At 40.6% G+C, this 12886-nt stretch overlaps 1 protein-coding gene across 1 annotated transcript in view; it reads right to left on the bottom strand.

Moving 5' to 3' along the window:
- NAA16 (N-alpha-acetyltransferase 16, NatA auxiliary subunit) overlaps nucleotides 1-12886 on the bottom strand; it is a 325238-nt gene that overhangs the window by 34747 nt on the left and 277605 nt on the right. Inside the window, 1 exon segment of the mRNA XM_053707967.1 lies at nucleotides 382-479. Within this exon segment, the coding sequence (XP_053563942.1) occupies nucleotides 382-479 (98 nt within the window).

The following is a 12886-nucleotide window of genomic DNA, read 5'->3' as shown; positions in this document are numbered from 1 at the left end:
GACGGGAGGAGCTATATATATACCGCTCTGCTGTGGTGCTCTTTGCCTCCTCCTGCTGACCAGGAGGCGTAATCCCACAAGTAAGGATGAAATCCGTGGACTCGTGTCTTTAAAAAGAAAAGAAGATGGCAGCAGGAAGGGAAGGAACCTCAGAACGGACATGAGGTTTCAGGTTTTCTATATGGTCACAAAGGGCCAGTGTTTATTGTTGAGTGCTTCTAGGGTAATCAATCATGTATCCTTTGGTCTATCAATGCCAATCTATTGCAAGCTGTGTCTAAATCATGACTGCTTACATTTTGACTTTTATATCATTAAAAAAATGTACATGTAGGCAAACAGGATAAAGAATAAATAAACTCTCTCTGCTCTATGACTTACTTTAACATTTCGGTCTATCAAATTATCATCCAATTTGGTAGCAATAGCAATTGCTTTTTCTTGCCTTGACTTGTCCAAATAATACATCATTTTTGCACCTACAAAAAGGAAAAATAAAAGTTTTACAACCATAAAATTATTTGAGAAAAAACTAAATTTATGCTTACCTGATAATATTCTCTCTTTCCGGACATGGAGAGTCCAGGACGTCATTCCTATTACTAGTGGGATATTCAACTCCTGGCCAGCAGGAGGATGCAAAGAACACCCCAGCAAAGCTGTTAAGTGTAACTGCCTTACCCATAACCCCCAGTCATTCAGCCAAAGGAAATGGAAAGAAAGAAAAACACAAGGGTGAAAAGGTGCCTGAGATTAACTAAAAAAAACTGCTGAATTTTATATATATAAAAAACAAAACAAAAAAAAAACACACAAAAAAAAACAAGAGGGTGGGGTCGTGGACTCCGGAAAGAAATTTATCTGATAAGCATAAATTTTGTTTTCTTTCCTATGACAGGGAGAGTCCAGGACGTCATTCCAATTACTAGTGGGAACCAATACCCAAGCTAGAGGACACTGAATAAACAGGGAGGGAGAAAAAAAGGAAGGAGGACCTAAACAGAAGGCACCACCGCGTGAAGAACCTTTCTCCCAAAAGAAGCCTTGGCCGAGGCAAAAGTATCAAATTTGTAGAATTTGGAAAAAGTATGCAGACTGGACCATGTTGCCGCCTTGCAAATCTGTTCCACAGAAGCTTGATTTTTGAAAGACCAAGAAGCAGTCTCATAAGCCAAACAAATCAAACTTCTCAACCAGGGGGAAGGGCTGACTTCCGGCTGAGGGGCGGAGCATACAGGTAGCTGGCAGGTAGCTGCTGTCGGCTCCGTCGGTCCCTGTTTCTATTCAAGGGAATTTACAAACTCCAGCCTCCGAATTGTGCCTTGGTCTACTGGGATTAGACCCGGCACCCGATCAGGGGATCTCGGGCTAGAAGTCACTACTAGGCTGAAATTGCTCTCTTGCCAAGAGCACACTGTCTAACTGTCTAATCATTACAACCCTGGGTTCCGAAAACCGTACTGAGTCTGGTCTGCTGCATATCTCTCCCCTGTAATTGACTGCACTATAGCTGAAAACCTGAAGCTGCACATGGTATGGCCTGAAGGTGGGAGATAAGAAAAAGGTGGCGTTTGTATAAGGCGACACTGACCTATAGCGCCTAAGTGCGGTGTGAGTGGATAACCGGCTGGAGAATTGTGGTGTCCGCTGTTACAAGATTTAAACCCACAAGGAAATTGACTCTCCATCGGATGTGGTGAGATAACCCGCTGGGGTTAACCGCCCCTTAAAGCAGAGGGATCCTCAGGCACGCTACAAACCTTGCTATCCCGGAGGTGAAGGTGTGTTCCCGGCTGCTGCAGTGTGAACCAATCGAGTAACGGGAAGCCGACACTCCTACCTCCTGCTGGCGCCGGGCCAGCTGTCTGAGGACGTAGAGCCCTTCCATTCCCCCACTACCTGCTTCAAATGGCTGCAGCCTAATTCAAGGTGTTAGACACACTACACAAGAGGAATACAGGCTTCCAGCTGGCAGACCTAATTTGATCTAACAGCTGCCGCCGCGGAGACTGGTCTAGCAAAAGGTACTACACGCCATAGAGGGTTGCCTCGGTTTGTTCCTTTAGTGGGCTACAGACGGAACACCGAAGAGGAAAGAAGATTCAGAAAGGGTCCACTCTTCAATTGACTGCATACCTCTCTTTGGGGATCTCAGTGAAATTTGAGCATAATTCCTCACGAGTATAACCCAGAAGACATGTAAGTTCAACACCTAAGGGTGTTTAAATTTGGGTTATTACCACCTTAAGCAATTGGAGTGAGAGGTTACTGGCCTCAGACGAAATTTTTTTGTTTATCACACTCTCTTATGGAAGCATGGCTTGGTACCTGGACTTTTGCTATACTTAACACCTGTTCTGCAATGAAATTAAATATATGAGACTTGTTCTGTGGAGTGTCTAGGGCTTTCTAAGGCCAAAGTATAAAAGGTGACAAAGTACAGGTTGCGTTTAACATACATGTCCTTTTGGAGAGGCGCCTATATTTACATAATACAACAGTTCTTTAAAATTGAATGGGCGCCTAGTGACATAAATATTTCATGTGAAGGTATATATATATATACAGTGGCTGAAGCGTTAGTTTTATCCTAGGCATGAAACCTCTTGATATAATCCTAGTAAACACCACTGTTTGGATCCAGAAAACTTGTATTTACAAAATAACTTGTAAAGGATCTATATTTTGTCAAGTATTAATGAGGAGTTCTATAAATCCTCTATACCTGAATAACAGCAATTAATTTAAACTAGAGTCGGTTATAGTGAGCTTTGTGGCTTTAAATTTGGAAATAGAGGTGCTGAAGTTAATTTAGAGGCAACTCATAAAGATTCGAGATAAAATTGTTGCTCTCCCTGTTTTTTTTTTTTGCACAATAAGTGCACTGGGATTGATATTCTGCACCCTTTTTTTTTTTATTTTTTTTTTATTTTTTTTTCCACCAACCGGCCCCTTTACACACATTGGGATCAGTGATTCCCTTTTCCGTGTTCTTTTTTTTCTTTTTTTTTTTTGCACAATAAGTGCACTGGGATTGATATTTTGCACCCCCTTTTTTTCTCACCAGCTGGCTGATTACAGCCCTTACACACAATTTTTTTTTTTTTTTTTTACACAATAAGTGCATTAGAATTGATAGTTTGCACTCTTCACCAGACTGCCTCTTTGGCGGCCTGTCACTGACAAATATACACAGTTCTTATTTTTTTTTTTTTTTTTTTATCTTTTTTTTTTTTTTCTATTAGATAATTATAATCTGTTCACATATATTGTATTGAATGGAGAGGTTTATCACTCAACAAAAAAGTGCCTCTCCTAGTATGCCCCCGAAACACAAAGAGAGGCGAGGGAATTCCAAAAACTCAGAATTACCTCATGACACCTCACAAGACCGTAATGCTATGAATTTGTTTAATGATATGTCTGAATTTGCTGCGGAAGTGGCAAAAATGATGGCTCCACATTTAGACGTAGTCAAACAGGAAATTAAAGCTGAGATTTTTATCCTTTCTAATGAGATTAGACAATTCAATGCTCGAATGGAGGAGGTCGAGACAAGGGTTTCTGACCTAGAAGACAGAGTAAATGCTGTGAGCTCGGCATCGACCGTTCAGGATAAGGCCATCACTCAATTACAAGCGCGAGTGGAAGACCTCGAAGATAGGTCAAGACGGAACAACCTAAGAGTGATTGGCCTTCCTGAAACGGCTGATTTTCAAGATGTTTTAAAATTTGTCACACTTCCTCAGGCGCTCTTGATTCCCCCTCCTACACCATTTTTGATAGAAAGAGCCAACAGAATAGGGACACTCAGAGAAAATAATATTTCATCTAAAACAAGGCCCGTAATTTTCAAGTTTGTCAACTATCAGGATAAAGTCTTATATCTGAGCCACTATAGAAAGCTTAATTCCTTGGTTATCAATTCCCACAGAATTTCAATCTTTCAAGACTTTTCCGCGGAAACTAGGGCCAAACGCAGAGAAATGTCCCCCTTCTTCGACAAATTTAGCAAAGCAGAGTGCAGTGTTAGACTAGTTTACCCAGCAAAACTTCTAGTCAATAAGGCAGGGGTTTCATATGTGGCAAACAACAGTGAGGAAGCCAGGTCTTTATGTAAAAAAATGGACATAGCGTGATTAGTAGTAGGTAATGAAAATGTCTTGGGAAGTCTTTAAATAAAATCAAGAATGTTAGATAGTGGATTTTTAAGTCATTATGTTATAAAATTGTACATAGGTTTGGATGTTTTTTTTTTTTTTTTTTTCTTCTTCTTTCCCTCAGCTGTTTCTTCCCTTCCCCCATACCCCCTTTTCCCCCGGCCACACTTCCTCCCGCACAATCGTTTTGGCCGCCTGATTGTGTTTTTGAGACCGAGACATTCGTCCAATTTTGTGTGGACACATGTTAGACATGCTTAAGTTGGCGTCCTGGAATGTGGGGGGCATAAACTCCCCAATAAAAAGAAAGGCCATAATAAAACATTTAGCTAAATTAAAACCAGATCTTGCCTTTTTACAAGAGACGCATCTGAAAAACTCCGAAATGGGGAAACTTCAAACTAATTGGGTAGGGGAAGTAATCGCGGCGCCATTTAACGCCCGTAAAAGAGGAGTAGCTATTCTTTTAAATAAAAATTTAGAGTATAAAATAAAGTCTTCAATTATAGATCAGGAAGGGCGATATATAATCGCAGAAATTACGATTAACAAAACACACTTTGTTCTATGCAACATATATGGGCCAAACAAAACGGATAAGGCATTCTGGGACAAGATGGTTTTACACCTCCACAAATTTACGGGTCAGAATCTTATAGTGGCGGGGGACTTTAATTTAACAGCAGACCCTATCCTGGATAGGGCAAGTAAAGAACATAAGGTAGCTCGCGATAGAAAGACCCATATTCTAAAAAAAATTCTAACGCAACTTGGGTTAATAGACACTTGGCGTGTTCAAAACCATGACTCAAGAGCCTTCAAATGCCTAGCAAAAGGGCAGCAATCTCTGTCTAGGATAGACCTTGTTTTGATGGCAGAATCGATGGCGGGCTTAGAATGGGAAGCTGATATAAAAGAGATAACAATCTCAGATCATGCGGTAATCACATTATCACTCAATATACAGCAGTGTCCAGATACTACTAGTCAAAATATTTTTTTCCCCAAATATTTAATGAATAATACCAATTTTCAGAATTGGCTGATCAACCAATGGAGAGATTATGAAAATATTAATAAAGATTATGGAAATAAACCAGAGGTATATTGGGAAGCTGCCAAAGCTGTAATAAGAGGTAACATTAAAGCTTACATGTGCAAACTCAAGAAAAGAGTTAAACAGCAAGAAACCCAACTGAATAATCAAGTAAAAAATGCGTATAGGCTTTACCTGAGTGATCTTACGAGGGATAAGTGGCGTAAGTACATAGACGCTAAAACGGCTCGAGATATTTTTATCAAACAAAAAACTGCGTTAGATATTCAGAAGCAAAAAGCCTTATATGGAGGTTTTGTGGGCAGATCTGCCAAATTTTTGGCTAGGCTCACTAAAAAAAATCACAGGAACACCATAACAGCTGTTAGATCAAACACAGTCAGGTGTACCAATAACACAGACATTACCAAGATCTTCTATGATTATTTTAGTGATCTTTACAGAGCCGAAGACTATTCGATAGAGAAACAGTTGGCATTCTGGGATAAAATCCAGATTCCAAAAATCTCCTCAGAAAGTTTGGCTGAGATAAATAAACCGATCAGTACGGAAGAGATAGCGGCAGCTATTAAGTCTGCCAAATCAAATAAAGCAGCGGGACCTGATTGCCTCCCTATTGAGTTTTATAGGATACTTCAACCACACATTATTTTAGCATTAGAAAAATTGTTTAACTTGTATTTCATTAGGAATAACAAATGCTCACCATATTTTGCAGCGGCGGTCATATCTTTAATCCCTAAAAAAAACAAAGAACTAGATCTTCCAGAATCATATAGACCAATTTGCGTGTTAAATACGGACTATAAATTACTAACATCTATTTTAGCAAATAGATTAAAATTACATCTGGGTTCAATTATTCATGAAAATCAAGCAGGGTTCATGGCAGGGAGAAATCCTTCTAGGAATATACGAAAGGTTATGACCCTGATAGATTTTTTCTGGAATAAATATAGAACGAGACATAGGGACACGGTGGACCTAGCCTTACTAACTCTAGACGCAGAAAAGGCGTTTGATCGCATTGCATGGAGACATCTATTCTATTCTTTAGAACAATTTGGTCTCACAGGACACTTCCATAAATTTATACAGCTAATATATTCTACTCCTATGTCATCTCTACTTATTAATGGGCAGATTCCTCAACGGTTGGTTTTACAACGGGGTACACGGCAGGGATGCCCTTTATCTCCGCTGTTGTTTAATATATCACTGGAGCCCTTAGCAATTTTACTTCGACAAAAATTGGAGGGGATTCGGGTTGGAGACCAGAAACTAACACTATTAATGTATGCGGATGACATACTTTTAGATTTGAGCAATATTGAACAGACCCTTCCTTGTTTACTTGAATCAATCGAAATGTTCGGTGCTATTTCAGGTTATAAAATCAACCTTACTAAATCCGAACTTTTATGGCTCAATAGGAAAGATTGCTATATCAAACATCCTTTTAACGAAACCCTACAGATATCCTATCTTGGTATTAAACTAAGTGCGAATCCAGATGAGTGGTATAAGCTAAATTTTGGCAAATGTTTTTTAAATTGTATAGACAAGATGGATGGATGGAGGAATCTACCTATTTCCCTAACTGCTAGGGTCACACTCATAAAAACCATTTTGTTTCCCAAATTATTCTATCTCATACAAAACTTGCCAATTCCCATTCACAACAGAGATATAAAAAACTATAATAGGGCATGTTCTAACCTAATCTGGAAAGGTGCCAGAACGCGTATCTCTGCCGCTCGTCTCATGTGTAATAAAGAAGCGGCTGGTTTATCTCTCCCTAATATACAACTTTATAGCTTGGCAGCGCGGTTGAAGGTAGCGGTTGATTGGCTAACTCTTTGTGATCAGGTCTCTCCAGTACTCTGGGAGACAGCTTTGGTGGCACCTTTTCGGTTGGATTCTATCCTACATTGCCCTATGAATACACTTCCATCGTCACTTTTTTCACTCAGTACTTATAGGTACATCATTCTAGCTTGGCAAGAATGTTGTGCGCTTGCGGACTGTTCACCCTATGTTTCCAAATATCTTCCCATTACAGGTAACCCTAATTTTGCACCAGGTCTGTCTGATAAAGTGTTTAGGGTATGGGCATCTAAAGGTTTGGTATTTATCGTTCAATTGTTAGATGACAACCTTGTGCCTTTAACCTTTTCTGAACTAATACATGTATTCGGGCTTGAGAATAAGGATTTTTACGCTTATTTGCAGTTAAGACATTTTTTTTTTGAGTTAAAGCAAAAATATGGAATTGAGTGGGCTCTTTCGGTACTCCAAGTTAAAATTAATAACTTCCAAAGCGGCCTACACTCGATAGCTCCATTTTACAATTTTCTGATTCAGGGATCTTCTAGTCTTCAAAGAGAGTTCATAGCTGCAAAATGGAACAGGTTTTTCCCTGAGGTGAACAGTCAGGTCATTGAGAACACTTTCAAAACAATTGGAAAAAGCTGGGTACTGACGACTTGGAGAGAGACCCAAATTAAATTAGCCTTTATGACGTATTTGACTCCAACTAGGCTGACTAAGTGGTATAAGATACAGATGTTGTGCCCTAAGTGTTCTTCTCAGAGTGCGGATATATTACATTGTTTCTGGAGATGTCCCATGATTGTTCAATTCTGGCGCAGGGTAGAGCACTGGATTCAGTCCTCTCTCAAGATAGATTTCCATTTCCAATCAAGGCAGATATTTTTTTTAGTGAATCCACACATCGTTCCTAGAAATCTCAAATTAATTAATCTGACTATATTTCTTGGCCGTAATATAATATTGAGAGCTTGGAAGGCAAAAGTAGCACCTAAGGTAAAGGAGCTTAAAAATGCAATGTTGATTCACTTTACACAAGAACAGTGGAACTTGCAAGACCTTTCAGAAGAAAGGCTAGCCAGATTCTTTAGGCAATGGGAACCATTTATTTTATCTCTCCCAACGGAAGCACAAGTTAGGCTGGTTAAACCTTTTAGGGAAACCACATATATGCAACTACAGGTATTAGCTGGTCATTTCCCCCGAATATGGTATAACACGGGAGAAGAGGAAAGGGAGTGAATACGGTCGGGGGATGAAAATTTTCCTTTTTTTTTTTTCGTTTTGTTTTGTTTGTCCAATACAGTGGTCACTGCAATTTTAAGTTTTTTGAAAGTTAGTCATGCCAGAATCGAGTAATGCAGGGTCTTGCCAGACAAAGCTGGATCTACAAGCTAAATGTTTTCATCTTACTGGTCTTAAAAGAGACATAGCCATCAAACAATTTTTTCTTTTGGTGTCAATATAGGTATTGTTTCAGAAGAATTGTAAGATATTTCATTTATGTGATTTTCTGTTCATGGGCATTAGGGGCACTCGTTAGACCGTATTTTGAATTAGGTCGTTGTACAATAGTTAATACTTAAAAACTGTGCAAGTCAGAGAAAAATATAGGAAAATGGAAAAGTATAGGAGTGGGGACGCAGATAAGTGTACAATATCCTTTTTACAAGGGGGTTGGCAATTTGCCAAAATGATTCAATTTTGTGATGTTAAATGCTCTGTTTTGTTTTACAATATGTTTTATGTTGCCCTGTGCGGCAGAAAGCGATGCATTTGTGTTATGTGTACAGTTGGTTTGTGAAAATAAATAAATATATAAAAAAAAAAAAAAAAAAAAAAAAAAAAAGAAACTTCTCAACCAGAGAGACAGAGAAGTAGAAGTGGCCTTCTGACCCTTACGCTTTCCAGAGAAAACAACAAACAGGACAGAAGATTGCCAAAAATCTTTAGTAGCTTGCAAGTAAAATTTTAAAATCCGCACAACATCCAAGTTATGCACAATTTCCCGATTAAGGTTTCGATCCGACACCACCTTAGGGAGTACGAAGGACTAATAAGGTGCCGGGAATCACACTGCAGAGCAGAAAGCTCAGACACTATGCGAGCGGAAGAAAAAGCAACAAGAAACAAAACCTTCCAGGATAACAATTCTAAATCAACAACATGCATCGGCTCAAATGGAGCCTGCTGCAAAACTTTAAGAACTAAATTAAAACTCCATGGGGGAGCAACAGGTTTAAACACAGGCTCGATTCTAACCAGGGCCTGTACAAAGGCTTGAAAATCTGGTAGGTCTGCCAGACGTTTGTTGAAAAGTATAGATAATGCAGAAATCTGACCCTTAGGGTACTGACCAATAAACCCTTATCCAGGCCATCCTGAAGAAAAGACAAAATCTGGGGAATCCTCACCCGGCTCCAGTAGATGCCCTTAGATTCACACCAATAAAGATATTTATGTCATATCTTATGGTAAATCTTGCGAGTAACCGGTTTTTGAGCCTGAATCATAGTTTCAATGACCACTTCAGAAAAACCACGTTTAGACAGAATTAGGCGTTCAATCTCCGAGCAGTTAGCTTCAGAGACTCTAGGCTTGGATGGAGGAAGGGACCCTGAAGTAGGTCTTTCCTCTTAGGTAACCTCCAAGGAGGTAGACATGACATCCTCACTAGATCCACTAACCAGATCCTGCGTGGCCATGCAGGAGCTATTAGTATCACCGATGCTCTCTCCTGTTTGATATGAGCAATGACTTGTGGAAGTAGAGCAAACGGAGGAAACAGATAAGCTAGAGAAAACCTCCAAGACACCGCTAGAGCATCTATCAGAATGGCCCGAGTATCTCTTGACCTTGAACCGTACTTTGGAACCGTGGCATTTTGGTGGGACGCAATCAGATCCAACTCTGGAACCCCCCACTTGAGGGATATCTGAGAGAACACTTTCGGATGGAGAACCCACTCCCCGGGATGAAACGTCTATCTGCTCAGAAAATCTGCTTCCCAGTTGTCCACTCCTGGAATTTGGATGGCAGATAGAAGACAATTGTGGGCTTCGGCCCACTGCAGAATATGAGTCACCTCCTTCATGGCTAAGGAACTCCGAGTCCCTCCCTGGTGGTTGATGTAAGCCACTGAGGTGATGTCCGATTGGAATCTTATAAACCGGACCAACAACAGTTGAGGCCACACTGATAGGGCATTGAAGATAGCTCTCAACTCCAACATAACATGTAAAAGAGAAGAAGGCGCCACAATAGTGCACAATCAAAATGGTAGGACACGCTGCCACACAAATATCAATATATTCACAGAATATCAAGCACTTGAGAAGTGCTACAACAGCCTCCTGGACCCTTAAAAGTCATCCAGATAACTCTCCCCTGGCACTCCACTTGATCAACTTATCCCCTTGGTGGACCTGCAGGTCCTTGTGTATCAGGTCCTTCAGGCAATGAATGATGCTCTGTGGGAAAATAGCAGATACGACTCCACTCCAAAAAGAGTCTAGATGCAATAGTTAAAAATCCACAATTCGTGTGGATATCCAAATAAGAGTCATTAAGTCTCTTGTTAGAATGTAAAAGACTATTTAAACACACATGTTTCTTGGTCGTCAGTGACCATTTCCTTGATTTACAAGTGTATATACACCTTAGTGCTACACCACACTCAGTGTAGTGAGTCTCTATTTCTATTTATACACTTTTACAAATAGTTCAGCGCATCCAACAATATACATATATTTTTTAGTTTGCTCAACTCCAATATGTTTATGGGAAGAGAGGACTCTTCCCGAGACCACAGGCCCTGAGCCTTAGATGACCCCAAACAGCTCCCCAGCCTGACAGGCTTGCGTCCGTAGTCACAATTTTCCAGGAAGGTCTCAGAAAGCAAGTTCCCCCAAGACAGATGTTCCTACGACACCTAACACACAAGAGAGTCTATTGTTACAGGGTCCAGATTTATCCTCTGTGATAAATCCAAATAATCTCCGTTCTATTGACGGAGTATACAAAGTTGCAGCGGTCGTAGATGGAACCGAGCAAAAGGAATGATGTCCATGGATGCCACCATCAGACCAATCACCTCCATGCATTGAGCCACAGATGGACAAAAGACAGACTGGAGAGAAAGGCAGGAAGTAAGAATTTTGGTTTTTCTGACCTCCATCAGGAAAATCTTCATGGACAGGGAATCTATTATAGTCCCTAGGAAACACACTTTGGTAGATGGAACAAGAGAACTTTTTTTCCCAATTTACCTTCCACCCATGGGAACATAGAAAAGACAACAGCATCTCTGTATGAGATTGGGATAGTTGAAAAGATGATGCATGAACCAAGATGTCGTCTAGATAAGGCGCCACAGCAATTCCCTGAAATCTGATCACAGCCAATTGCGCCGCCAGAATCTTTGTGATTATGGGAGCCGTGGCCAGACCAAATGGAAGCGCAACAAATTGGAAGTGCTTGTCCAGAAAGGCAAACCTCAGATACTGATGGTGTTCTCTGTGAATAGGAACATAAAAGGTATGCGTCCTTCTGGTCTATGCTGGTCATAAACTGACCTTCCTGTACAAAAAGGAAGAATGGAACAAATAGTTTCCATCTTGAAGGACGGAGCCCTGTGGAATTTGTCTAGACACTTGAGGTCTAGAATGGGCTGAAAAGTTCCCTCCTTTTTGGGAACCACAAATAGATTTGAAAAGAACCCTAAACCCTGTTCTTTTAGAGGGACAGGAACGATAACTCCCAGAGAGTATGTCTTTTACACAGTTTAAGAAGGCCGTCTCCTTTATTTGGAATGAGGATAGTCTTGACAGGAGAAATCTGCCCCTTGGAGGGCAAGACTTGAATCCCATTCTATAACCCTGGGATACTATGTCTACCGCCCAAGGGTCTGGGACATCGCGTATCCAGGCTTGACAAAAAAGAGAAAGCCTGCCCCCCACTGAAATCGGGGGCAGAACCTTCATGCTGATTTAGAGTCAGCAGAAGGCTTCTTGTTTTGTTTTCCCTTGTTCCAGGGCTGGTTGGATTTCCAAGAGGATCTGGGTTGATCTGGTTTTGAAGAGGAAGGACGACTACTTTTGTCCCTTAAAGTTACGAAAGGAACGAAAATTAGAAGTCTGATGACCTCTAGGTCTATTCATTTTGTCCTGAGGTAGGAAAGATCCCTTTCTACCTGTAATCTCTGAAATGATCTCTGCCAGACCAGGTCCAAAAAAAAGAGTCTTTCCTTTGTAAAATAAAGCCAAAAGCTTGGCCTTAGAAGTGACATCGGCCAACCAAGATTTTAACCATAGAGCCCTGCGGGCTAGTACCGTGAAGCTAGACATCTTAGCTCTCAGACAAATTATCTGCATATTGGCATCACATATAAAAGGTATTGGCCAATTTGAGAGCTTTGATCCTATCTTGGATCTCCTCTATTGTAGTTTCCTCTGTAATAAGATCAGACAATGCATCGCACCAATAAGATGCAGCTCAAGCAACCGTAGCAATACTCGCTGCAGGCTGCCACTTAAGTAAGCCTCTATCTTCTTGTCTATTGGGTCCTTAAAAGAGCAACTATCCTCTATAGGAATGGTAGTTCTCTTAGCAAGAGTAGAAATAGCTCCTACTTTAGGAACAATGCGCCATGAGTCACGGAAAGAGTCAGCAACAGGAAACATCTTCTTAAAAACAGGGGAAGGGGAAAATTAACCCCTGGCTTATCCCATTCCTGAGCAATAATTTCAGACATCTTCATAGAGACAGGAAAAACCTCCTCAGGAGATGGGGAACCATAAACTCTATTCAATTTAGAAGACTTTGTGGGGTTGACAGCAAC

Source organism: Bombina bombina, chromosome 3 (assembly GCF_027579735.1).
Source record: "Bombina bombina isolate aBomBom1 chromosome 3, aBomBom1.pri, whole genome shotgun sequence".
Classification (NCBI taxonomy): Eukaryota; Metazoa; Chordata; class Amphibia; order Anura; family Bombinatoridae; genus Bombina; species Bombina bombina.
Note: the sequence above shows the minus strand (reverse complement) of the source record. Positions and strands in the feature narration are given on the sequence as shown.